Source organism: Cyprinus carpio, chromosome A4, assembly GCF_018340385.1.
Source record: "Cyprinus carpio isolate SPL01 chromosome A4, ASM1834038v1, whole genome shotgun sequence".
NCBI lineage: Eukaryota > Metazoa > Chordata > Actinopteri > Cypriniformes > Cyprinidae > Cyprinus > Cyprinus carpio.
This window is the reverse complement of record NC_056575.1, coordinates 16,548,382-16,575,942: the sequence shown is the minus strand read 5'-3', so window position 1 is coordinate 16,575,942 and position 27,561 is coordinate 16,548,382. Positions and strand designations below refer to the sequence as shown.

General features: G+C 35.2%; 2 protein-coding genes across 2 annotated transcripts in view; one reads left to right on the top strand and one right to left on the bottom strand.

Annotated features, from left to right (window-relative positions):
• Window positions 1–14,751, bottom strand: part of LOC109048871 (scm-like with four MBT domains protein 2) — a 35,459-nt gene extending 20,708 nt beyond the window's left edge. The window contains 4 exon segments of the mRNA XM_042743071.1: window positions 2,410–2,430; window positions 6,746–6,986; window positions 9,095–9,189; window positions 14,474–14,751. Of these exon segments, the coding sequence (XP_042599005.1) occupies window positions 2,410–2,430; window positions 6,746–6,986; window positions 9,095–9,187 (355 nt within the window). The 5' untranslated portion in view covers window positions 9,188–9,189; window positions 14,474–14,751.
• Window positions 14,752–19,761: 5,010 nt separating this feature from the next.
• The window catches only part of LOC109060353 (store-operated calcium entry regulator STIMATE-like), a 9,000-nt gene continuing 1,200 nt past the window's right edge, over window positions 19,762–27,561 (top strand). The window contains exons 1-7 of the mRNA XM_019077516.2: window positions 19,762–20,212; window positions 23,596–23,644; window positions 23,730–23,825; window positions 23,915–24,036; window positions 25,075–25,187; window positions 26,147–26,230; window positions 26,333–26,461. Coding sequence (XP_018933061.1) covers window positions 20,068–20,212; window positions 23,596–23,644; window positions 23,730–23,825; window positions 23,915–24,036; window positions 25,075–25,187; window positions 26,147–26,230; window positions 26,333–26,461 — 738 coding nt within the window. The 5' untranslated portion in view covers window positions 19,762–20,067. The remainder of the gene's footprint in view (window positions 20,213–23,595; window positions 23,645–23,729; window positions 23,826–23,914; window positions 24,037–25,074; window positions 25,188–26,146; window positions 26,231–26,332; window positions 26,462–27,561) is intronic.

Sequence of the window (27,561 nt, the reverse complement as noted above, 5' to 3'; positions counted from 1 at the left end):
TAAACAGGGCTGAGCAAACAAGCATAAACAGAAAATGCTGCAGGAATTGAAAAAAAAATAGACATTATGAGAAAGCAGAAGAATTCGGGAGGATGTCTGAGGCCCCATTTATACTAGTGCGTTTTCGTTTTAAAACGCATAACTTTTGTTACGGTTACGCCTATCGTTTTCACTACTCCAGCGTTACTCCTACGTTTTCGACCCTTGAAAACGGAGACTTTTGAAAACGCTGCAGACCCCGTTTTAATTTGAAAACTCGGGTTGCTTTTCAGTGTAAACGGACCAAAGCGGAGACTGTCCACATTCGCTCTGCATATCCTTGACGACTGTGTAAAGATCCCCATAGATGTACACGTAGATGCGTCCGCGATCATAGGTCGATTCCCCATTCGATCGCTCCAAGCACGTAGACGCGTCCACGATCTAAATAATAGGGAATCTACCAATTCATATCTATGGCTGTACCTGCATGAATGGTCACGTGACATGCGTTTTAGGTTGTGTAGTGTAAACGGAGATCGTTTCTGAAATGCAGCTGAAACGGCAGTGTAGACGAGAACGTTTTCATTCTAAAACGCCGTTTTAAGACGAAAACGCACTAGTGTAAACGGGGCCTGAGAAAGAAGAGACAAGAAATATAGAAAAAGACCCTGAACAACAGATAATGCATGCATCTGAGACATGGGCATAGATTTGGGGGCATGCGAGACGACGTGCATCTACCAAAGTTAAAGGAGTAGTTCACAAAATTTTTTAATTCTGTCACCATTTACTCACCCTCATGGTATTACAAACTCGCACAACTTACTTTCTTCCGTGAAACACAAAAGAGGAAATTAAAGAAGAAGAAAAAATGCTATAGTCGCGCTTTCGAGCTAAAAAAAAAACTATTTATAAAAAAATAAATACAAAAACCAAAAATAAAAAAAATAAAAACATCATAAAAGTAAATATGAGCAGTGTGCCATATTCTATAAGTCTTAAGTCATAAAATAACTTTTACCTGCAAGTTGAGTGAAATTAAGTAGTTATAATTTCCCCTCTGATCACTTCATTGTTGTTATTTGAAATCGAGAAGTCGAGGCAGGTTTTTTTTAACCGTAACTACTGAATCAATAAGAATAGTAAGAAGAATTTGAAATAAAATATGAATTCACTCATTAAAGAAAAAAAAACAAAAGAACAGATAGTCAAGAATTTTAGTGAATTACTACTTGCATTTCATTTGTTCGTCAAACAAAACTGCGTCGTTATCGAAGATCCTTCGCAATTTCTCATTTTGTAGGTTTGCAGGAGTTTCAAGAATTTTTTAAGAACTATTCTTGAAAAAACTAATAATAGTGTAGTTTTTACTCAGTGTGAAAGGAGAACCACGTTCAAATTTTAACATAGCTGTGTTTTTACAATACACGCAAACCAGAATTCGACAGCTAGTGATTATTGTGGCTTTTGTTGCATAGAAAAGAGCAGCTTTGAAAGGAAGGAACACCAAGAGTGGGTAGATGATGACTGAATTTTGCAGTTAAATGTAAATGATCTAAGGGAAGAGTGACACAGATGTAGGTGTGATAAAATGAGATTTCTGTCCCATAATTTTAGACACCTTTACACTTTACACAATAATACGCAACTTAATTTTAAAGATTAAAAAAAAAATTTTTAAGTGACTTTTAGACTCACTCACAGTGTATAAAATATCAAGAGTTGTACATATTTTTAAATAAAATAAACTTAAAGGAATAGTTTGGCCAAAAATTGAAATTTGCTTAAAAACCCTTAAGGCATCAAAGATGTAGATGAGTTTTTTTTTTTAAATCTAAACAGATTTGGAGAACTGTCATTACATCTCTTGTTCACTAATAAATCCTCTGTAGCGAATGGGTGCCGTCACAATAAAAGCTAATAAAAACATCACAATAATCCACATGACTCCGATCTTGTGAAATGAACAGCTGCATGTTCATAAGAAACAAATTCAACATTAAGCCTTTTTTAACTTTAAACTGTAGCTTCTGGCCAAAACACGAGTCGTGTCTATTAATGTATTAATCAGCTGTTTGGACTCTCATTCTGACGGCACCCATTCACTGCAGAGGACACTGTATATAAACTCCAAATCTGCTCTGATGAAGAAACAAACTCATCTACACCTTGGATGGCCTGATGGTGAGTTTTCAGCAAATTTTCATTTTGGGGCGAACTACACCTTACAAACACCTACATATTTATACTCTTTCTAAATAACGGTTTAGCTATAACAGCCAATATCATAGTGGTGAAAACATGGTGCTTTTGCTTATTTGATTCGAAAATGTTGAAAGCAAACCTTTGCCCTTGGTCTGAGAGAATAGAGGACAGACAGACAGAGAATGAGAGATAGAGAGAGAGAGAGAAGTAGGCTCGGCTTACCTGCTCTGAGGTAAACGTTATCTGAGAAATAAACAGACAGGAACAAAGATGACCAACGAGTACACACTGACTAAACATACACACTCACACACACACACTCATAAATGTATGCATGTAAACAAAACATTACTTTAGGCGCTAATTAAACACGGTAAAACAAACAATATTCCTGGCTGTGCCTACACATTTTTAAAATTAAGCTTCTGTACACACTACAAAACCTAATTAATGGCATTTACTTAACTCATATATCTTCTGGCACTCAATGAAATGAACCTTGCTAATGTTAATGTGTCATGATTACAAAAGTTTTCCATAAACCATTTGATTAAATGCTAAAGAACTCTATTTCTACCATCAGTAATTTTCCTGTCAAAACACATGACGTAAATTACAGATTGACGTGTTGCAGTTGTTCACTGCCTGAATGATTGTGATGTAAAAACCTTCTCTTAAAGACATTAGTTTTGAGGCTAACTTCTATATGCTTGTGTAAATGCAACAAAATTAAATTTTTGTTACAAAAGCAAAAATGTTAATGTCCAGTTAAAATGATCTCTAGAATGAACATGCTGTTTTAATTCTAAATGATAAAAACACTGTAAGAACCATCAGCCTTTCTTAACAAGTAGCAAATTATGGTTTATTTTTAGTGCTAATTGTAATACATTACCTATATTTCTTTGTGAAGGAAGTGGTTGTGTGTGGTTTACTGGGCTGTGATGTAAACTAAAGACTATTGGCTGTTATATAAAAAAGAGGAGGGAGTGCTGTACTACGTTCTGCACCCAACTTCCTGTTTCAACACATCGACACAGGAATGTGAAGTGCACCAGTCTAACCATTTTCAATGGGTTTTGAACCACCTGCATTCTTTAACACTGCAGTACCATTTTGGAGAGTATTTCAACCACTAACTGAACTTTCTTTGAAACAGTATCCTGCTTCAGAGCTTCTGGCAATTGTTGATGGTGTCTGACTGCATCTTATCTTAGAAATGCAAACACAGATTTTATCTGTTTCTTCTGAAAACACACATACACACAAAACCAGACTGATGGCTTGACAGTAACAGCAACTTTACACTGGAATAAATAAGAGATAAAAATAAAAAATTAAATCATTCTTAAAATGTGATCGTTTAATTAAAGCTCTTAAGTTGCAAACATTATTTTGATGACTTCAGTTGACAATAAATTATGTTAAAGTTACTTTTGGAACTTTGTAAATTAGGTAGTGGATTTCTAGCTCCCAGCATGCTTTGTATAAGACTGGATAAGGAGAATAAATGTTGAAATTAAGTGTTATTGTATGTCTTTTTATTGAAAGGGCGACCTGCTAGTGTTTAATGCTGTTATGTTTGACATCTTAAACCGTTTCTGTTATGTTGACGTTTTTGTGGTTACTGTTGTGCTGAAGAGTAGACCACATGAAGGTAAACACTACATTGACTCTATTAGCAGTGACTGCGCTAATGCCAGTGACAGGTAACTTATTACTTGTTCATTAAACATGCTGCTACATAAGTTATTTTAAGCGTGTGCTATGATAGCTGTGGATCTGAATTAAATTAGTTCCAAGCTCACAAATCCATTAGTTGTTACAAATTATTAAGTTTTTCTAACTCAATGTAGTTTGTTGGTTGCACATGATTTGATTAGTTTCCAAAAAACGTATGCAAACTGTTGCGTTAATTTTTTGTTGTTGAGCTAATACATTATTTTTCAGAGTGTACATTGACAGTGGATTACGTACATTTTTTTTATTTCAAGTATTCTCAGTAGTAACTGACAGCATTCCACAAATGTGTTCCTTAAAGTTGAATTTTAAATTATGCATACTGTACTGCCTAGAGTATTTAACCTGGAATGTTCTTTTAATATGCATAATGGATGAATGAAATAAACATGTAAATTTTAAATACGAATTACAAAATCCAGTTCTGCAATCAAATACTAGAAGCATAGTTTCCTCATTGTTAAGATATGCATCCAAGTAAAAAGCAAGTCAGCTAGTCATTATCACAAAAAAAAAATGCCTTCAAGATAATCTTGTGACAAAGGCAGAATGCAACACATCACTATCTGAGATCACGTTTATAAGAAATATATAAGGTTAAGAGAGAAAAATATGAATGTGCTACTGACGCACACCTTGGACCTTAAAGGGCAAAAATAAGATAAGATTTTGTCAGCATTTACTCATCCTCATGTCATTCAAAAACTGAATGCATGTCGTTTATCAAACAGTTTATAGAATATGGAATGGAAGAAGAAAAAAAACAGCATGAAGGTGAATAAATGGTGACAGAATTTTAATTTGTGGGTGAACTATCACTTTAAAGTCATCCATTGTGACTGAACACTATTATGAAATATTTAGAATTATTAAAATTCAGTGTTGTCACCAAGCCAACTAGAATCAGACATGTTAAAACACTGCATACGTTTTATTATAATGTTATATCCTGCCAGAATTGGGCTCAGCATCGCCCGTTATTGCTGCTTGACCTTTCAGTCTTACGTTTGACAACAGAACACTTTGTTCGACAGATTATCTTTCTCGTTCAAAACCTTTTCTGCCAAAATAACCTTTTCTAATATGGGCAAAACAGGTATGGTCAGATTCTCCCAGGACAGGTTTAACAAATGAGCTAGTTTCTCTTTAAAAACAATCAATAAATAAATTGAATGATACCCATTCTCTGAAGTGTGGAGTGGTTCAAAAAGATATTGAGATTGTCAAACATAAGTAAATCCACCAAATTATGATCTAAGATGTCTTGGCGGAGATCGGGTCATTGTAAGGCTCCATGATTCCCTGTTATAACCTGTTTTTAGACACATTTTAAGTCTTAATGTCATAGCATGTAGAATTAAATGATATGATAAAATACAATAGATCTGAGAGCGTTGCAAATATCTGACAGCAACCCAGAGGTGGAAGTCATACACTGCATGTTTAAGGGTTCAAATCTCAAATCTGTTGTAGGATGCACAGTAGGCAAACAGCAAAGTTCTGCTATACCTATAGTACAACAATGAATGCTTTAACCCTAAATAGGTCATGACTCATGACTGTGGCCTGTAGCCTAAGATCTGATATACGTGTGTTTAGATGCTGCTACCTTGGACCAATGAATTGCATTTTTTCCACTTATCTGTGACTGCTGGATATGGATTCTTAAAACTAATTTATAGAAATTGCACTTGTGGCAAAAAAATATTGTAAATCTGAGCATAACTAGAAAGACAAAATATATGCACTCCATTTTTCCAATGAAAATTTCTTTTTTTTAATGTAATTATTATTATTATTATTTTTTTTTTCGGCTAAATGCAGGCCTGCACGTTTTTATTAACATTCTTTTTCAATAAAAAACTGAACTGAGTGTTATTTTAAAAATTATAGAAAAATAATCCACTTAAACCTAAAGCCTGTCTCAGGCTTTCCAGCTGTTATAGACATTACAGTGCTCACAAATTCTCACGAATGCTCACAAATTCTAGCTTCCATTTTTAACAAATATAGAGTATCCTTTTTTATCTATATGCTGATGATACTCAGATCTATTTTCCTTTAAAGCATAATGATAAAACAGGCTTACAACCACTGTTGGCCTGCTTAGAGGAACTTAAGCTTTGGCTTTCAAGTAATTTTCTAAATTTAAATGAAAATAACAGTGAAATAATTCTATTTGGGCTCTATTTGTAGCTCTCCGGCCCCATATGAAACTCAATGTGCAAGAAATCTGGGTGTTCTGTTTGATCATCACTTAAAATTTGACAAACAGATCAGTACTGTTGGAAAATCATCGCACTGTTAGCTCCCTCTATTTCTACTTCAAAGTCTGCTCTAAAGACATATCTATTCTCTCTAGCTTTCAATACCCCTTTGATCATTGGTTCAGTTATTTTTTTTTATCATTGTTGTGTTTTAAATTTGATAGTCTTGTTTTATTTATTATTATTTCTCTGTTTTTATTCTATTCTATACAAAACACTTTGGTCAACTTAAGTTGTTTTTAAATGTGCTTTGTAAATAAATATTGTATTGTATTTTGGACAATGTATTTATTTTCAAGCAACTTTGCATTGTTTGTTTGATTAGCATAAATTGTTAAACTCTCGGTGCTGTTATTTGAACAAACAAAATGGACTTGCTACATACAAAGTGGACTTGCTACATGCAAAGCAAGAAGCTGTGTGTGTGTGTGTGGATGGATGTCATTTGTTTAGACAGGAGGGACTGTTTCAACATGAGGTTTTTCTATGTTTGAATAAATATGTATCTGTGAAGGTGTGCTGGTTTAAGTTCGGGTGCACTTGCGCCTTACCTTCGGGTGGCTGAAGCGTTTTGTTGTTCTGAGCGCACCAGCCGACAGGATGAAGTTCGGCTGTCATGACATCACACCAGAAGTCAGCCTTGCGGTCGTCGCCATAGCCACAGTAGCGTAACAATAGCAACTGACCACATGTGGTTATAATGGTGGCCACCCAATATGTGTCCAGACTGCCCTTATTAGCTACTTCAAGCTTCATTCCAGGCTGAAAACTGCTCTGAAGACTGAGCTCCACCTGTAAGGTTTAGTCAGATTAGTGTGATGTAATAAGACTTTGATGCATTCTTCCATGAAAAATATATGGGCTTATTGATGGTCTCAAAACACTGGGTAACAATCTACAGTAAGGTTCTGTTTGTTAAAGTTAGTTAATGTATTAACTAACATGAATGAACAATGAGCAGTACGTGTATTTATACATCTTTGTTAATGTCAGTTAATTAAAAAAACAGTCGTTCACGGTTATTTCATGCTAATTCACAGTGTATTAACTAATGTTAACAAGCACAACTTTTGATTTTAATAATGCATTAATAAATTTTGAAATTAACATTAACTAAGATTAATGCTGCTGAATTATTGTTCATGCTTAGTTAGTAACTAACGTAGTTAACTAATGAGCTTATTGTAAAGTGTTACCATTAAATTGCACTCCTCCTATTTTGTTAATGTGTGTGATTTTTATTTGACCTTATTTGATATTAGACATCAAGTAGCAACCCAACACAGCACCAAACCTAACCTGTATTTCATGTTTTTTTGGGTTGTATTTTTAACCGTGCTCATGATTTTGAAGTGAAACATGTTACACAATGTGCCCATGTTGGAATCTGTCAATTTTTTTCTAACTTTTACCATTGTTTTACCATTGTGCCAAAACACAATTTACAACATCAACGATTCAGTTCAAAATACATTCAAACGTTTGGGATCTGTAAGCTTTTTTGTTTTTTAAGTGCCCCTATAATGCCATTTTGAATATTGCCTTTCATGCAGTGTGTAATGTAGCTTTATGTGAATGTAAACGATCTGCAAAGTTGTAAAGCTGAAAGATCACGATAAATAAAGCTATTGCCTCCCAAAAGAAAGAATCGACTCTGAACAGCCTAAACGAGTCGTTAGTACGACTCGAGTCGTGACGATGACATGTCACAGGGTAACACATTTGCATAATCCCGCCTATTTTTGTGTTCCCGTCATTTTACTGACGACTGCTTCCCTAATCTCGGGGATTCACAAAACGCTTGCTCTCGAAAGATGGCTCAGTATCCAGTTCATTGAATCACAATGTGTAAGTATGATAAATAATAAATGTTTATATTTTCTATCTAGTGTTCAAAATATGGAAGTATGGTAATGGGCTTATAGTTTCTAACACGGGCTGTATGCAGTAGACCAATCACAACAGACTGGGCCATCCGACCAATCAGAGCAGAGCAGGCTCACAGAAAGGAGGGGTTTATAGAGACTGAATCTTAGAACTGCTTCGAAGGAATCGTTTGAGAATCGTTCGAAAATGAGCTGATAGTAAATACATATTTTGAGTAAACAAAAGTGTTTTTTTTTTTACCTTGCATGCATGTAAACCTATTGTAGGAGACTCCCAAAACAATATTAGGAACCTTAAAAATGGCATAATGGGGCAATTTAATATTTTTTATGGAAGTTATGCTCACCAAGGCTGCGTTTATTGGATCAAAAATACAGTAAAAACAAATATTTACTTTAAATATTACTTGTATTAATGTATTTCTGCGATGGCAGAGCTGATTTTTTCAGCATCATTATTCCAGTCTTCAGTGTCACATGATCCTTCAGAAATCATTCAATCATCTGCTTTATTATCAATGCTGGAAACAGTTGTGCTGCTTAATATCTTTTTTGTAAACTGTGATCCTTTTTTTCAGAATTCTCTGATGAATAAAAAGTTAAAAACAACCGTATTTATTCGAAATAGACATATTTTGTAACAATATATGCCTTTACTTATTTTACTTACTCCTTGCTGAGATAAATAATAACCCCCAAACTTTTGAATGCTAGTGTATATTGTAACAAAAGATTTCTATTTTGAATAAAGGAATAAGTTTATGTGGGAAAACAGCATCACAGATTCCAAAAAATGTTTAAGCAGCACAACACTGATAATAAATCAGCATATTTAAATCATGTGTCTCTGAAGACTGGAGTAATGATGCTGAAAATACAGCTTTGCATCACAGGGATATATCATATTTTAAAGAAACATTTAAAGTAAATATTTAACAGTATTTGCTTTTACTATATTTTTGATCAGTGTATACACAGAGAGAGAGAGAGAGAGAGAGAGAGAGATGTTCTCACATGTCTGAATGAAGTGTGAGGGGCAGCAGTGGCTCCAGTCTCTTCGAGGTACTCCTCCCAGTTAAAATCCACCTCCTCCTCTACACAATCCATGCCTGCTAGGAAAGAGAGACAGAGTAAGAAAGTGTGTGTGTGCATGTTAGAGTTTGCTGGTAGCACTGTTGTTTTTGTGTATTTTGAATGGTATGGTATTATTATAGTTAGATATTCGAACTAGCCATATTCTGTGCGATGCAAATGTTTCTAACCAGCTCAATTCCATGTGTCATTGTGTCCCAAAATGTGTCCCAATGTTCTCAATATTCTTATCTCAAGTATGTGTTGCGTTTTCACTATAGCCACAAGGTGCTTTATATAGTGAGGAAACGGAACGCTTTTCTCATTGAATATCTTGTTTCACACAAAAATGTGATGCTAGTTAAAATAATATGCTTTGTTGTTTGTTATTCTCGTCTGCATGCATATAGTTTGTTTCTGGCCTTAAAGTAAACTAGCTGCAAACGACTGTCACTAATTTTAGAAGATTGTAGGATAACCAAATACAGTGACGCGTTTTGATGAGCAAATGCAAGAAGTATTCGTAAACTCACAAACTTGACAAGCGCCTGCATTCCCATCACTCCCAAATCTCTCGCTTTTCAGCTAGCTTGACCAAAGACCTAGTCTAATAGCATTATTATAAGAATAAATACACCAAAGATTTCATGGTTTTACATGACACCATTTATGTCAACAAATGTTCCACTTAGAAAAAAAGAAAAAAATAGTGAGGAGTCTAGGGTGTTTTCCTAATGCTGAGCACAGCTGAGGGCTTGTTCATTTAAAAAATATATATAAAAAAATCACTCATTCATCTAAAACCAAGGACAAGATGGGGAGAACTTCCATAATTTTATTACTTTTCTAAGAGTATTTTACAATAATACTAGCTAAGACTAGGTGACAATGTTCGAGACCAGTGAAGCACATCTTTCGAGATGAATGATTATTCAGCTCAGTTAAACATAAATAAATGTGAAGAATGGTACACTAAAACTAAAATGAGGTTACAATTCTACAACATCTACTCTTGACTGTGTGAAAAAGATGCAGATTTATCACAAGCTACACCTTGTTGCTCTCATTTTCAAATCGAAACCATTGTTTATTCACATCAAATCAAGTACAGTATCTACTCTCCCTATGGTTTATAGAAATCGTGGGATTGTTCACTAGGTTAACACAGAGAAGTTTTTGGTTTGCTTACGCTTGCATACACTTAAGACTAGTGAATCACATAGGTTCCTTCAAAGCCCAATACACCATTCTTTAAAATAAAGCTTCCATTTGGGACTAATAAGGTTTTGTGATGCCAACATTTTTTTTTTTTTATCTCTAGGTTAAAACCATCTATACTGGTGCTTTAAAGAAGCCAGAAAGCATTATGCTGATATGAAGAACCTTTAAAAATGTTTCCATTTTCCATCATTCCTTCCCTTATTTCCAATCAAATCATTCAACACAACTCAAGAACACTATACTATTCGAAAATGTTATTTGAAAGTACTGCAAAGAATCTTTTTTTAGAGTGAATAGCAATAAATAATGCATTCATTGTGACACTAAAGCATGATTCTTCTATTGAAGTCTTTGGTTTCAGATGGAACTAAGAAAGAGAAGTGCACTTAAACACTGAAACCACTTCCTTGTAAATGACTCACTCAATATATGCCGTGATGACAGTGTATCGTTATGTGTGTGAGTGTGTGTGTGTGTGTGTGTGTGCACTCATTTGTTGTGTGTTATAAACACAGCAGACCAATTCCACAGAAAAATATTATGGTTCTTTCACTTCTTTGCCAGATATCTCTGGCGGTGTTCCACAATAACCCAGTCGAGAAAGACGGGAATCAAAGCGGAAATCGGCATTACAGAGATTCGCTATGACTTACAGTATGTGGGCTTTAAATGTGGAAAATGTGTTCTATCCAGTTTCATGGGAATTTGCATCCAAATTGCTGTCAGACAGAAATGTGAACCATTTCTCATCAACTTATTTTAAGTAAAAATAATACTAGTGACAATTACAAAACAAGTCTTTTTTAAATTATTAGTGTAAAAAGCAATCTAATAATGAGAGGTTAGTTTTTGTTGGCAATATTTGTTCAAATGAGTAATGTTCGAATGACAAACTAATATTTCATATTCATTGCTGCTGTCATTTGGATGTCTCGATTGTGTGTTCGTTGTGGTTTGTGGTTGGAAAGACATCTCCAGACTGAAGATGTGGGATTAAAGTGAATTATCAAGACTAATCTATGATGTGGGCTGTTTCAGAGTCAATCCAGATTTTAGGCAGGCCGTACTATCGATTAGCTCATATTGAGCCAGATGCCCTCTCTCGCTCTAATCCAGGACTTGTTAAATTGTGGAAGGGGAATTAAACGATTATCAGAGCACAATGTAGCATTGCTTTCTTATTAAAATAAACGGCTCTGGCCTTAATCAGCCTGAGACACATTTAATAATCCATTTTAATCACCCAGGTTGGAGAGAGGAATTGTTAAGGCTAGCTGTGTGTTCATCTGTCTAATGTTTAGTTTAGGAGGTTGTAATACATTTATTTGGTCAGTTGATCCTAATGACAATACAATGAAAAAAAAAAATCAACTTGAGTTTAATTGGTACCTACAGCAAACAAATAGTTTGTTTGTTTGTTTGTTTCTCCATAATTTGACTATTTGCCTTATTTGCCTAATGTTTTCCAGGAAAGTCCATATATCAGGATAATAGGGAAATGTTTATGGCAAGATTTCTTAAATAGCGCCATAAAATATATTTTGAATCGACAGAGAAGCCAATAAATTCAAGTATTATACATTAAGACCTCAATAATGTTAATGAGTAAAAAATAAATAAATAACTGAGAAGTAAAAGCAGCAAACAATAAAACAATATGTATAATAAAATTAGGAGAAGTACTGGATTGCATAAAACCAAGGGTCATCACTAGAAGCTTACTTTTTACTCTTTACCAGCCAAAGAAAAATGCCCATGACCTTTTGACATTATAAAGGGAAATTCATGCTGTTGGTAATAGATAATAGGCTATGTGTAGGATGTAGGAGAGTATGCATAAGCCTACATATCCCAACTAAGAATAAACACCATTCATTCCTGCACTGCAAGATGTTTTATTCAATGAATCATCATATATGTGAAAATCTAATTCGAGGCCATGCACCTGTATTTGTTTTCAAAGTGACGTCTTCATTATGACACTGCATCACAGAGGGCTGAATGTAAATTGCATTATTCAATCCACATCAGACCAACTGCAGTCACCCGATCTGTGCGACCCGAGCGTGAACTATCTGACATACAGTATCGCATATCTCTCCCTACACAACTAACCGCGTTTGTTTGTTTGTTTACCATGCCTTAAATATCTCTTGCCAGTAGGCCTACTTCACATGTTACGTAATCAACACCTTAACAATCAAATCGCAAAACGTTAAAGTAAAAATAACACAGCAAAAAATAAAATACAATATACCTCAACCCAAAAATACGCAACAATTTAACGTCACTGTTTCATTACACGCAGGACTTACGTTTCTGTGTTATGTACGTTAAATCTATCATGTCACATTTTGTAATGATTAAAACGTATTTGTCACGTTTTGTTTACGTGCAGGACGTGCTTGTTTGGCCGAAGGTGATAATACGCACTCGATAACCCCTAAAATTTTGTGCATCCTGAAACGTTGTATGTAAAATATAATACGTGGGCTACGACCTTTTGTTTCGACTAGGCTACTTTTGAGAGGCCTTAATTAGCGGGTCACCCTCTTCTTCTCCCACATAACTAGCACCCTTTAAGCGCCGGGCAGGTGTCGCATCTGCATTCGTCTCGTTCTTCTGCTCTTTTGCCTTGATGAAAAAAAAAACATGTTTTCCGGCTCAACTTTGAGGGTACAATCGATTCAAATGTCGAGCTCAGGGAGTATTTTAACACATCGATGATTTGGATGCCATGAATTCCATAACCGTATTATTGAAGTGTTGTAGCTGTCATATCATTTATCATTGCAGAGCGGTTTCATTAATCGAATGCTTCTTAAAATGGCCTGCTATTTAGCCTAGACTATAAGATAGTCTAAAAAGCCTATAATGGACCAGCATATACATGAAGAGACTTGTTCGTATTCATCTCTTTCAGCTCAGAAATTAAAGAGAATTTAAAATATATATAATTTCATCCGAGTTAATCTCATTTCCCTTCATTACTGCCATCAATTTAATCCGCCCGTGTGAAATCAAGGATAAAACCCCATGGATTTACGGCGACATCCACTAATATAAAGGTTAATCAAATAAATAGCTCTCATTTGGGCGAAAATTAATCACTTTTGATTCAGAATCATCATCATTGATTCGACAAGAACACGACGGGTTGTTCTTCCCTCAAAGCGTGGCATGTCTCAATAAATAGCTTATTGAAAACTGGGAAGCGTTTGATAAATAGCAATAATATGCGAATAAAATGATGGCTTTGTCAGCGAAGAGTGCACAAAGCGAAACAGGAAATATTGTGTGAGCATGCGTGATCCACTACTGTACTTTACACACTCGAAAAGTATTGCAGCGGAAAAAAACTCCACCGACGTCGCCAAACGGCAACTTTGAATTTAATTCATTAAATCACGTCCAGGTGCAGCGAAAGAAACCAAAACGGGATGCGTAACCAGTGCGGTTTTATTTTTTCCTTCTTCAAAGATTTTGCATGCCAGTTTTAACACACCTTAACCCGCCATGTTGAAAGTGGATTTGACACATGAGGAACGAGGATTTCGGCGCATATTCTGCGCACCTGAATCACGTCGCCTACGCCGACCGGTTCGTGACGTTCAAAAACATTTATATCAACACCGCCCGAAAACATAAACTTAAGTGTTGATATCTACGCGTGAACGTAGTGTCCTTTGAAATCGAAAGGAGGTCAAATGGCAGTTTGAAAATAAAGTCAACAGTAACAGAGCGAGAGTCGCTTTGAGGAAGAGCACGACACGAAAATATCGCTTGTTACATAAACGTTATTTTTCGGCGACATTTCCAGCGTGCGTCTCGTCTGATCGTAAATATATTTATCGGCAGAATCGAAAGTGCGATCCCTCGACGTTCGTGTCATGTATAAATGAGGTTACTTTATTTTTCGCACCGTTTTATCAACTCTTACGCAGATGCTTCTGTATATTTCTGACTGTTACGAACAACCTCCAAATGTTTTTAACGGGGAAAAAGCGCCTGGACGCGGAAATTCGCGAAAAGAAGCGCGAGTCCGTGTCAGTCACGATTACTATTACAGAATGAAGTTCATGCTGATGATGTAGTTTTTACCTTGTGCGAGTTTTTCCCGTCTATCTGAATTGAGTGATCCGGTGTTCTGGTTGAAGCAGGAGCGGTGTGTGTGTGTGTGTGTGTGTGTGTGTGTGTGTAGGCTATGTGTGTGTCCAATATGGCATCATCCCGCATCTGCGCATGTCTCAACATCTACAGATTATTTTCAAGCCGACTCCTTCATTGACCTTTACAGCTGCAAAATTTGTTCAGCCCATTATAAATAGAAATGGGCCTGAGCCTCCGCCTCCCTCGTGTGGGGAAACTCATGGCTGTGTCTTAAAACCTTGCGAGCCGCCTGCATGGACAGTATTGGGCATTCATAGGCGCGTGCAGCACTTTTGGGCATCGTTGACGCACGCATCGTTTTTGGGCGCTTTAGACATTTTGATGGCCAAATAATGCTGGGCAGGAACACGGTGAACATGCTCATAAAGTGCTCTCTATTTAGGTAACTCACTAGGTTTTGATACACAGGCAGTGTAAACAAGAGGGGGCTGCTGTTGCAACCTCACTTGTTTTTCATCTTGATCATCAATTCGATTATTTCTTCACTCTTACGCAAAAAACATTTGACAGTTTTACATTTGGAGTGTCTTTTTACTTCCATGTTTGTTAGTATAATTCAAAGTGATGTTTTATATTAATACGAAATAAAGAAAGAAAGAAATGAACATTTTCATAATGTTTCTAGAATTTAATTAAGTCGTTTTTTCCTCTTCTAAAGTACAGGGGGGAAAGAGTTAAGGTCATGTTTTCAGTTTAAAGTCATTAAAGTTCATGGGAATCATGATAGTAATCATCAAAACTAAATAGCTAGCTAAAGTAAATATAACTTTCATTTACAAAAATATGACTAGCTATTATATATATTATTATATATATATAATGTAGGCTACATTAAAAAAAAAAAAAAAAATCTTAATGGTCTATTTCTGCCTCATCTTAAATCTTGCCTAATAATTTTTCACTTGAATTTACTTGAAGCCATTCATTTAGAAGCTGTTACATTAGCTGGCAAATATATATTTTACAGTGTACATTCATCACAGCTTTATGTAATAAATATCAATTGCAAATTAAAGTGTTAAATTGTGAAATTGCAGTCTTATTTCGATTAAAAAATCCAGTGCTCATCTTGTCCTCCATTGCCATCCTGTGGTAACAGTATTCATTACTGTACTGAATTTAAATTGACATCAATATGATACTTTACAGTTTACAGCTCACAGTAAAGTACTACTCCTCCAGAGCAAAGGAAAAAAATGATTCCTCCAAAATGTTCTCATTAGCATTAATGCAGGAATAGGTTAGTTTATCAGGAAACTCTATCAACAGTCTAAACCTCTCACACATTCAGGTCACTATGTGCACAAACAAGGTGAAATTCCTTGTCCAGCAACAGCCAAGAAGAAGAAAAAAACTGCTCTCATTTAATAAGCGCAGACTTCCACTTAGTGATGTTACAGTAACAGATGGTTCATGCCTTGAGCTTAATCTACAAGAGGAGACTGTGACAAGCACGTCCAGGGACAGATTACCACTGCTGGAGCAGCAACCTTGCAGGAGGAGATAGACAGTGTGGGTCTATACTTGCTCTGGCATAGTACTGAAAGCTTTGCCTAAAGGGAAATTAGCTCTGGACATTATCTGGTAGCTCATCATTTGGTATACATACCTTTAGAAAAGTATATGTATGATAGACCGATTTTACAAACATGTGTAGATGTTACCTGACAAGACCCTTTAAATGATTTTTATCTGTGTAACTAATCAGGTTGATTAAGATTTGGTTAACAGTTAATTTAAACGTTAACATGAAACACATTTATTGGTTACCTGATGACATTTTTACTGTGTATATTTGCATTTCCTATGATCACCACCATTAAAATCAGTGTTTAGTAGTACTTTGCAGTTTTCATGTCCATACAAGGTGCTAGACAGGACGCATCATTAATACAACAAAGGCAGCTATACACACAGTCTATTTATTTATTTATTTATTTTTTCATGTTTGAGCACCTCTCTGGCCGTAGGCTACTTCTTTCAGCTGGATACCAGTAGTCTCTGTGGAGGGAGGGATCACTCTCATAATGCAATGAGGGTATGTGCCTACTGTTAATCATGAGACCAACATGTGTTGTAAGGAATATATGTGCATATGTATTTCATAATCTACATACACTAACAGCCAGTAAGATTTTTTTTTTTTTTTTTTTTTGAAAGATACAATCTAAAAATGTTTAAATAATTACTTTTATTCAGCAAGGATGTTAAATTGATCAAAACGGCATATTTATAATGTTACAAAATATTTTATATTTTCATTTTAACTTTCTATTATCAAATAATCCTTAGAAAATTTATTAGTTTCTACAAAAAAAAAAAAAAAAAAAAAAAAAAAAAAAACTATTTTCAACATTTATAATAGTAATAAACAACCAAATAAGCAATTAGATTTCTGAAGGATCATGTGACACTGAAGACTGGAGTATTGGCTGCTGAAAATTCAGCTTTGCATCACATGAATAAATTACATTTCTGTAATTTCAGTTCTGTCTGAGTTTGTTATGTTGACTAGTTTGAAGTCTTGTGCCTTCAGTTCCTGTTTCCCTCTTATTAGTTCATTGTCTTTGTTTATCCCTTTGTTTATAAGCTCTAGTGTTTCCTGTGGTTATGTTCATGTCCATTTGTTTCTTCTGTTCATCTGTTTCTTGTATTTTGTTAATTTCTTTAATAAATTATGATCTGCAATCAGATCCTGCTCTTCCTTGTACTTATGTCGCCAAATGTTACAGAAGACCTGACCACTATCCATGGATGTAGTGTGCCTTTGGCAGGGGAGAGAGTCCTCTGAGGACTATACAGAATGCTTTTGTGCTCCTGCCAGCTTTGTGGACTGAGAGGAGAAAGGCTTTAAGGACTTATATCACTTTGGGCTCAATGAGCCTGTTAAGTCTTGTCTGCCAGAAGGCAGATGTGACTTCAAATTGGATCAGTTCATTAATTATGCTATAAGAATCTACACTGTGGGATACAGCCATGCTCCCCAATGAGTCCCAGCATTTCCCAGCCAGTGGTGGTATACTGTCTACCCTCATTCTCACTCCTCAATACAATTCTAAGGGAGAAATCTAGCCTGGTGGTCCCACCACAGCATTCCCTAGCCTAGTGGTCCCAAGTGGTCCCAGTACAGCAACCCCTAGACCTGTGGTCTCAGTGCTCCCAAGTCTGGTTGTCCCAGGTCTCAGTGCTCCCTAACTTGTGGTTCTAACTCTCCTTAATCAGTTGTCCAAACCTTTCCTAGCCTGATGGTGCCAGCACTCCCTAGACCAGTGGTCCTGAAGCTCCCAAGCCTCTGCTTTAGGTGCTCCTGGAGGTTCCAAACCTGTCAGTCCTTGCTCCGGTGGTCCCAGAGCTGCTGTTATTGTCATCTTGTACCCCTTATTAATAAGTGCCTTATTATTTCCTCATTGTTTCATTGTGGGGAAGCCATGACCTAATGGTTAAAGAGTTTGACTCCTAACCCTAAGGTTGTGGGTTCAAGTCTCTGGCTCAATACCACGACTGAGGTGCCCTTGAGCAAGGCACCGAACCCCCAACTGCTCCCCGGGTGCCGCAGCATAAATGGCTGCCCACTGCTCCGGGTGTGTGTTCACGGTGTGTGTGTGTTCACTGCTGTGTGTGTGCACTTTGGATGGGTTAAATGCAGAGCATGAATTCTGAGTATGAGTCACCATATTTGGCTGTATGTCACGTCACTTTCACTTTTTCACTTGCATCTTGTTACTCTTGTGTATAAGCTTTAGTGTTTCCTGTGGTTATGGCCAGGTGTTGTCCCTCTGTGTATGTTTTGTTGGTTTGTTCAGTTTTGTTCTTTGTGTCCCTTCTATTTCATAATGTTAAAAATCATAATCAGTGATTGGATCCTGCTCTTATGTGTCAAGGAGTTGCCAAATGATACGGTAATAACATTTCACAATATTATTGTTTATATTGTATGTTTTGATCAAATATATGTAGCCTGGGTGATTATAAGAGACTTTTTAATGGTAGTGTATAAGTGTATAATGAATACAAAATAAACAGACACACCTGTACAGCAAGCTACTGTACATTAAACAAAGCTCAACAAGAGTTCAAAATAAAAGGCATGACATCATGGTCATGATTTTAAAACATGAAACAAACTAAATCTGCTGTGATAACAGCTCCTTTATAGTAAATAAAGTCAACCTCAGTAAAAAAAAAAATGCCCCATGAAATCTGTCTAGCAAATGGTTAACATAGTCAATGTTATTGATTGTAAACTTGTGCGATTTCCTACTGATTTACCATGGTATCATTTTTATAAGCAATAAACCAAATACAGTTTGTAGTTGCCGATTAATGCACCTCATTGTGCTTATATGTTTTTTTTTCTTTGAAGTCAAATGTGATTTCTTCTGTTTGACACGTTTCAGCTGTTCCGGCTCATTGTGGCATTGCATGACTTCATGTCTTTACAGTTATGGATCACTGAAGCTGAAAAAAATCATGCAGTCACACCCCGTTACTCTCCTTTTACTGAGAAGTGGCTTAAAAAAGGCAGAGCAACACTGACTTAAAGCTGAGATGCAGCATAGTTGTTTTTTTTTTTTTATGAGAGGTTGGTTTCTGTGGTAACTTCTGATAAACAACTGTATTTTTCAGTGTTTTTGAATGGTTAAGGTCCAAGAGCTCAGCAGATGCATCACACAAGTACAGTAACATACACTGGAACTGATTAGAACAATTGATTTCCCTGTTTCAAGAGGTCCATCAATAACTTCTGTTTTCTTATTTATTTATTTATTTATTTATTTATTTATTTATTTATTTATTTTTAACTTTGGTTTAAAATACATAAGTGGTGATTTTTTCTTTTCTTTTCTTTTTTATTACAGTAATGAGAAATAATAAAGACTACACCTAGGGGATTTTTTTCCCGCATATTCTCAAGCAAGTTTACTTTTGAAAACTGATGTAAGATGACCCTCTTCCTGGTGCAATAAGCCCCCCAGGGTAAACTTCCTAGCTGTCATACGATTTATTTATTTATTTATTCAGAAAATATTTTGCAGAATGTATAAAATACATCTCATTGTACTCTATATAATATAATATAATATAATATAATATAATATAAATAAAGTAGTTTGTCTAGATTACTTCAGCAAGCCGCTTTCTATATAATATAATATAATATAATATAATATAATATAAATAAAGTAGTTTGTCTTGAGTGTTTGGGGATAAAGGGCTGCAGGAGATTTCAGCAGCAGGAGGTGACGTCAGCAAGCCGCTTTCCCCTTGTTGACTCAATAACAAGAAAGAAAGAAGGAAAGAAAGAAAGTGACCTGAGAGAAATGCTTTATCTTATGCCACATCGCTCACTTTCAACACGACTTCAACAGCTCGAGTGATGTATATGCGGTTCATCGGTCTGTCGTACAAATTTCTTTGTCTTCTGGCCAGTTAAGTTAAACGGAAGATCTGTTTAGTCGTTTGCGCGAGGATTTCTGTTCCACGAAGGATCTTATGACTCTCCTCTGGACTTTTAAACGTAGAACATGTTTGTTTTTTGGAAGAGTAGCAGTAATATGAGTGATCTGGTGGGTCCGGAGTATCAGGGCTGCGTGGACGGATCTCTGATGGACGGGTTCAGTGTATTTATTCAGGGTCTGTTGGCTGTTCTGGCTTTCAGCACTTTAATGTGTAAGTTTATTTCCCTTTTAAACCAAACGCAAATGAAACGATGTTTATGTGTAATGTGAAAGTGTTTTATATATATATATTTTTTTCCGATTACGAATATGATGTGGCACATGGCTTTAGGGTTTGTGTGTTTACAGTTTTCGCTATTGTTGTATGTGGAGGTACTATGGCACAGTGATGTGTGAAATAGTGCTTTGATTTATGCTTTGTATTGGTAGGCTACTAAATAATTAGCATATTTAAATACCATGGTATTTACATGGTACTCTAAAAATAAATAAATGCAAACAATAGGCCTATTTCATTTAATGAGCATGTATGAAAAATATGTTTTCAGATCATGTTTACTGTCTAGTGTACACTGTAAAGTAAATGACAGCTGTAGTAATTACTTGCACATTTTTTGATGTACTTAGGTTTAATTTGTCATAATATTTAAACAAAACCCGATACATATTTAGGTTAAAGGAAAAAAATATATATTTAAAAAAACTGAAAACAATAAAAATGTAAAAACAAATTGACAAAAAAATATTTGCAGTACAGAGGAAATGGTGGTTGTTTTAGTTATTCTGATTTTGCCTTTAAAATCAGAATTGGGTATGCTTTGACTCGGCATGCTGCGCCGAATCTAAAGAGACCAGTTTTTTGATTTTTGGTCAAACCCTTCAGAAGTTTTATATATATATATATATATATATATATATATATATATATATATATATATATTTATATATACATATATATATTTTTTAAATCTCCTCATCACTAGGTGGCGCAGTGCTGAAACTGGGCAGGTAGCCTCAGGTCATGATTCTTATAACACACACCAAGTTTGGTCTCAATATGCCAAAACGTTGCGAAGATATATGCATTTTTACATGCTCTTTGTCAAATTCGTTCGCGCATTATTTGAGAACGGTTTGATTAATCAACTTGAATTCCAAATTGAACTTTTTGCCAGCATGGCAAGATGATCTGAGCCAGTTTTGGTGAAAGTAGGTTTTTCGAACTATTAAAAATAGCGAAACAACTAGACCTTAGGGTTTGTTAATTTTCAGAGGCAAAAATATTTTTTCTTCTAGACCTTATGGTTCAAAAGTTATCAGCATAAAAATGAGTGAAAGTTTGGACAAGTGGTGGCGCTAGAGAGTTTGAGTTAGAGACACCAAATTTGGTGTGGTTAATGATGAGACTGTCCTCTATCAGTGTGCCAAATTTCACAACTTTCCCGCAAGCGCCTCTGTGGGCTGCCATAGACTCGAGAGGAAGAAGAAGAAGAAAACTAATGGTTTCGATAAGTGCCTACGCACCTTTGGTTCTTGGCCCCTAATTAAAAATGTATAAGTAATCACAAACTACTGGAAAAGTCATAGAAATTAATTGCCAAAAAGGTGTGGGAACCCATGAATGCAGTATTTCATAAACATCTTGATAATTTCTTGATTGTGTGAATTTTCAAAGTGAATTTTAACATGAATTTAACCCCGTTTTGCTTCCGTAATGTGGTGTATTTCTCAGTGCAAAAGGATAATCAGTGAGAAAATAATGTAGGCTGATTTTATCAACTGTGATTGATTGGATCACGAACAAACCAGAGTTTGCAAAAGCAGTGCCTAAAGATCAATTTGTTTCTTGATTGACATTAGCCAGTATCTAAGAGATGTCAGCAGAAAATAAAGAAGATTAAGTTTTGACTTTCTTTTTGTATTGCGAAATCTTTCATCCGTATGTGAAATTCCCAGGCGCATGGATTCCTATTGAAATGACTGCACCTTAATAAAGTATCATTTTACTTTCCAACAAATAAAACTCTTCTTCTGAGAGGAAGATAAGATTCTTTAGCTGTGTGATAACACATGATAACTGCATCGACTCCTGTAGCTCATGTGATGCTCAGATCCCGAACTCAAGCTTCTGCTTCCAGCTGGAGGGTTCGAGTCATGTGACCTTCTTTCAAGTTTGAACCCTAGTGTCCAGACTTGTTTCTTTCCTAATATCTAACCATGTCATGTGGTCATTCAGTCCAAAGATACACTATAGTGTTTGCTCGGTTAATATCTGGTAATTCTGTCCTAAAACATAATTCAAACTGCTAATCAAAAAGCAATCAGATTTTTTATTTTTACCTGTTGGATGATAAAATAAGTGAATAAAGACCAATTTAGAGAGCAAAATATGTTAAAAATGGACAAAGCAACGGCATAGCAACATCCCAGCATGATGAGTTTTGCACCTCTCTCTTTTTTTTTTTGGCCTAAGGATGTAAATTGTACATTTCTAATTCTTACTTCCTAAAAGCAGCTTGTTTTTTGGTCATGCACTAAATAACCCCAAAAACCTCTGACCTTTCTAGTTACTCATTACCATGGATCTGTGCTGTTCCTGTTGATCATTAAACTTTTTTTGCTGTGTTTAGAGAAAAATATCCTAATCATTCGTTATTATAACATGACTGACATGCATTTATGTATTTATTTATTCCTGTAAGAATTTTGATTTAGCTTACATTTTCAGGAAAATATGTTTTCATTAAAAAAACAAAGCTGGGAGAAGTTCTGTCTGTGACTTTTGTACTTTCTAAACACTTTCAGAGCTCTGCTTATGCTTGTGTTTTTACTGTACGTACTTCCTCTTTGTTATTTTGGCCACTTCCTGGCTTGTTTTTGGCTGCTTATCTTTGTGGACGTCATCGCTGTTAGTTTCCTCAGACATTCAGTAATCATCCTGCTTCTGTTTGGCTGTTGATTACAGACTTACCGTTTGCATATTTGAAAAAAACGTCCAGATATGACTTTCAGCAGACTAGTTTGACAGAGTTTTGGTGTTAAACGCAATTATTCTCACTTTTGTAAAGTTGTATTGAAATTCACAACAAAAAAAAATACTTATTACATTTCACTTTTGTAAAGGCAGTGGTGAGGCATTTAGTCACAACAGAACCTTATCCTGAGTTCATCCAAGTGTTGTCATTGAAATTTTTGATAATCAACATGATTTTGTAAGTTTTTAATAAGGGCTGAAGTAGTGCCTAAACCTTATTATTTTATGATTTTAAACCTACACATAAAACTGAAATGTTTTGCTAGAAAAGGGTGCTTACACTGTTTCTTTAAAACCAAATGACACTTGATATTTTAACTAATACAGCGTTTCCCAACTAAGTAAAACGTCTTAATTTCTCTCTTTTTAAATCTTACCACAAATGTTTAAATGTTAGCATTGTTTCCATAAAACTTAAAAACGTAATGCTTATTTTAAACTGTAATATTACTATTTCTGTTGTGATTTTGATCAAATGAATGCAGCCTTGGTTAGCATAAGAGACTTTTTCCAAAAGATCTTACCATTAAGATTAGTTCTCAACATCTTTGTCTTTACAGTGAAGAGATTTCGTGAACCTGTCGGAATAAGAAGATCGTGGAGGATCTGGTAATAATATTAAACATTAATCTAGAGTTATGGTAAAATAATAGAACAAAATTGAGCGAACTCTCATTCTTTTTTTCTTCTTCAGGTTCTTTGATACGTCAAAGCAGGCCATTGGGGCTCTTTGCATGCATTTTGCCAATATTTTCTTGTCCACACTCACCAATGAAGATCCCTGTTCTCTGTGAGTCAATTATTGGCATGATTATTTGTCAGGTTTATTGCTTTAACCTGGTATTAAACAAAACGAATGTCCCTTTTGTGTTGTTGCAGATATCTGTTGAATTTCCTGTTGGATGCCACATTGGGAATGCTGGTGATCTGGATGGGGGTGAAGGTTGTTTCCAAGATAGTGGAGCACAAACAGCTAACACTGCTGATGTTTGGAGAATATGGTGAGTTACATTGATGGAAGCGGGTTTTAATGGTGGGGAGAGGGGCTCAGTTTAAAGTCCAAGACTGCTGTCATAATGACCACAAAAACTACAAATTCCAAACAAAACATGACTGATGCATCTATTTGAGCCGTTTGTTACCACCAGAGGGCACTGTATGATAAATATTTCTAATGTTTGGGTAGTTTCCCCACATTTGCTTTTTCCCTCTGAGGGTTTTCCTTGGTAAAACACCTAAGAAAAATCAAATTACACACACATACATTCACACGTGTGCACATGCACTCAAAACAGATGGAATACGCCCACCGTTTCGCCTGATTTTGGCCAAACAATTGTTCATGACTGTTTTTCTGCTTCGATCAGTTTTTGAATCCCTGTTTTTACTTTTTTACTTTTACCAATAATGTTCGTTGGCTGAGCAGTTAAGTGCTCAAATGCTAAAAACAGTCCTAATACTATAATAAAAATACCAGCACTTTGTTTCCCCTCATATTCATTAGAGTTAGAGAATTATTTCTTAATTTATTATTATTATTATTATTATTTTAAATATGGAAAAACATGAGTGCCATATAAACAAAACAATATATATATTTATTTATTTATTTATTTATTTATTTTTTGTGTGTATAACTTTTAAAATGATTTACACTGTCATATATTTGTTTTTTTTTACATTTATGTTTATTGAAATATATATTTATTCACTTTATAAGCATGTTTCATGGTTTATTTATTTATTGACACATTACATGGTTTATTTATTGGTTTACTCATTCATTAAATGAATGTATTTATTTATATATTTACTGACATATTTCAGTAAATGAATAAATTTATATTTATTTATTTATTTAATGAAAGATCGCAGGGCCCTATGGTCTTATTGATCGCAACATTTGCATTGTTTACCTTGCTGTTTTGTTTTTGTTTTTTGTTACTGATCCCTTAGCAACTACATTTCAACAGTGTTAAACACTTCAGAAAATGTAATAAATCATAGTTAATTTTTGAGTGTCTCTTTCTGTGTTTTAGGTGATCCTCCCCGGATAGCGGCCTGGTTGGCTCAGTGCTCAGTGTATTTACTCATCGTTGCTCTGGAGAAAAGTGTGGTCACTCTGGTGCTGCTCATTCCCGGGTGGACCAATGTAAGATAAATTCACACACTCACACTTTCTGTTATTGTTACACAGACTCAGCCCACTGGCATCTTTTCCCTCTGCAATATTTAATAATACCAGCCTAGGATGGACAAAACTAGAATCGGTCTCTGATCCTAATATTTTTAGTATGATTTATAGAACTTTTTAATGGAATGGTTTGCTTATTTTTTATTTTTTTATTTGGTTTGGATATTTTCCTGCCTAATGCAATGACATTCATAAGGATGACAAATACTATTCCGTGCTTGTGTGAAAAATAAGTCAGTCCCATCTGTATCTTTTGTTCCTTCTCTTCGTTTATGAATCAACGTAAATAGACTAATTACTATTTGTACCGAAGGACATCCTACTAGTATGGAAGGATGAAATGAGGACAGAGACTACGGAGATGATATTTTATCTGGAAATAGTGTGGGAATAATAGATTATCTGTGCATGATTTTCTCTGTAGACTTATTTTAATTTCAGTGAAATAAGCTATGCATTTATTTATTTACATACTTAATACACTCTCAGAAGAAAAGGTACAAAGCTGTGACTGGAGCAGTAGCCTAAGGTACAAAAGCTAAAAGATACATCTTTGTACCTTATTTACCCCTAAATGCTACATATTAGTACTTTAAAGTACATATTAGTACCTAAAGTGTGCCTTTTAAAAGGTTACTGCCCCAGTGACAGCTTTGTACCTTTCTTATTTCTGAGAGTGTATATGCAATTTCAGGCTTGTTTTAATTTTTAATGGGGGAAAAAATATGGAATTAGTAGAATGAATAATTGTACATGCTATGATTTCAGTGCATATTCAGTACATTAAATTCCATATTTCTCACTGTAGGGTGTAACCTTTCTTTTACAGATTATTTCTTCTTCTTCATAATATTATTGTTATTTATTCATTACATGGACATATATTTCTTGAGCTGGTGTGTTTGTGTGTGTTGTAGCTGGAGGAGGTGGTGCTGGACTACATCCCAAATCCACAGCTGGAGTTGGCCATTGTCATGCTGATTGTGCCTTTTATTGTCAACGTGAGTTATTCAAGATTAATGCATGATCTCTATCTATCTATCTATCTATCTATCTATATGTCTGTACTATAATGCAACTTATTTCTGTAATATGTGTTTCAGTCTATAATGTTCTGGGTGGTGGACAGCTTAACAATGCGGAAATATAAGAAAATGACGTCTCTTGAGGGCTCACGTGACTGTCCTAAGCAAGTAGAGGTGTCACCAGATGAGAGCAATGACGAAGCTGAGGTGAGAATATTCATGTAATGTCCCAATAAATGCATATTTCACATTGCGTATCACACTATCAAGCAGTAATATAGAGTGAAATGTAACCAAAGCACATTTTTGTAGTCTTTATCCATTTCTAAGCCATTTTTAAAGTGATGTTGCCAGTGTGGTGTAGTTTAGTGTGTATGCTTGTAGTTTAGCTCAGTAATTGCTACTTGACTAATTACTATTTGGCATTTACAGTAGCTGATACTTTTGACCCCCAGTTCAAATATGGACTAACCCAACTTTTGGGTTAAAAATTTCATTTAAAAATGTAACCCAACAGCTGGGTTAGTCCATATTTGACCCAAAGTTCTGTTGAAACAACCCAGCATTTTTTAGAGTGTAACAGATGCCCATTCTATTGTTTTGCTCATGGGTCACTTCTTGCAGGATTTGAGATCAAGGATTTGTGAAATTTCTGTGGAAACTAAAGAGAATTGCAAAAGCTTTCAGCATGTCATCATGTGCAGTCCCCAGGATGTTCTTCATACTGTGTTTAACAAATCAGTTTTGAGATCCAGGAACAAATGAGTCAGTAAAAATTCCTTAACCACGTTCTAATGACCCTGTTGTGCATATCTGTCCCTGTGGACATTTCATTCTAGTTTCCTAGGATTAATTCAGTGGTCCGCAGCTGGTTAGTTTCAGGCTTGTAGAATAAAGTAGAAAAAACAAAGCTAAACATATAATTGTGTATGGTATTGATCTTACAAAATCATGTAGAAATGATCCAAATTAGAATGAAGACAGATGTGTAACTTGACATTTGACAAAAACCTCATTTACAAAAAACATTACCAAAAAAAATACACAAAACAAAATGAAATTTGACCTAGATTTTCTAGGTCAAAATACACATTAGAATGATCAGAGAGACAGACTAATAATTCTGTGTTGAATTATTTGCTCTCAAGAGCATGCAACCATCAACATTCAGTATTGTTTTGCCCATTCAGCCAATATTACATTGATAATTTTCCATATTATTGGGCTTATGCAGTTTATGGTATAATATTAATAAATCCAAATGTTTGATTTAACAGACAGCCACTTGGTGTCCAGTGAAGCTAAAC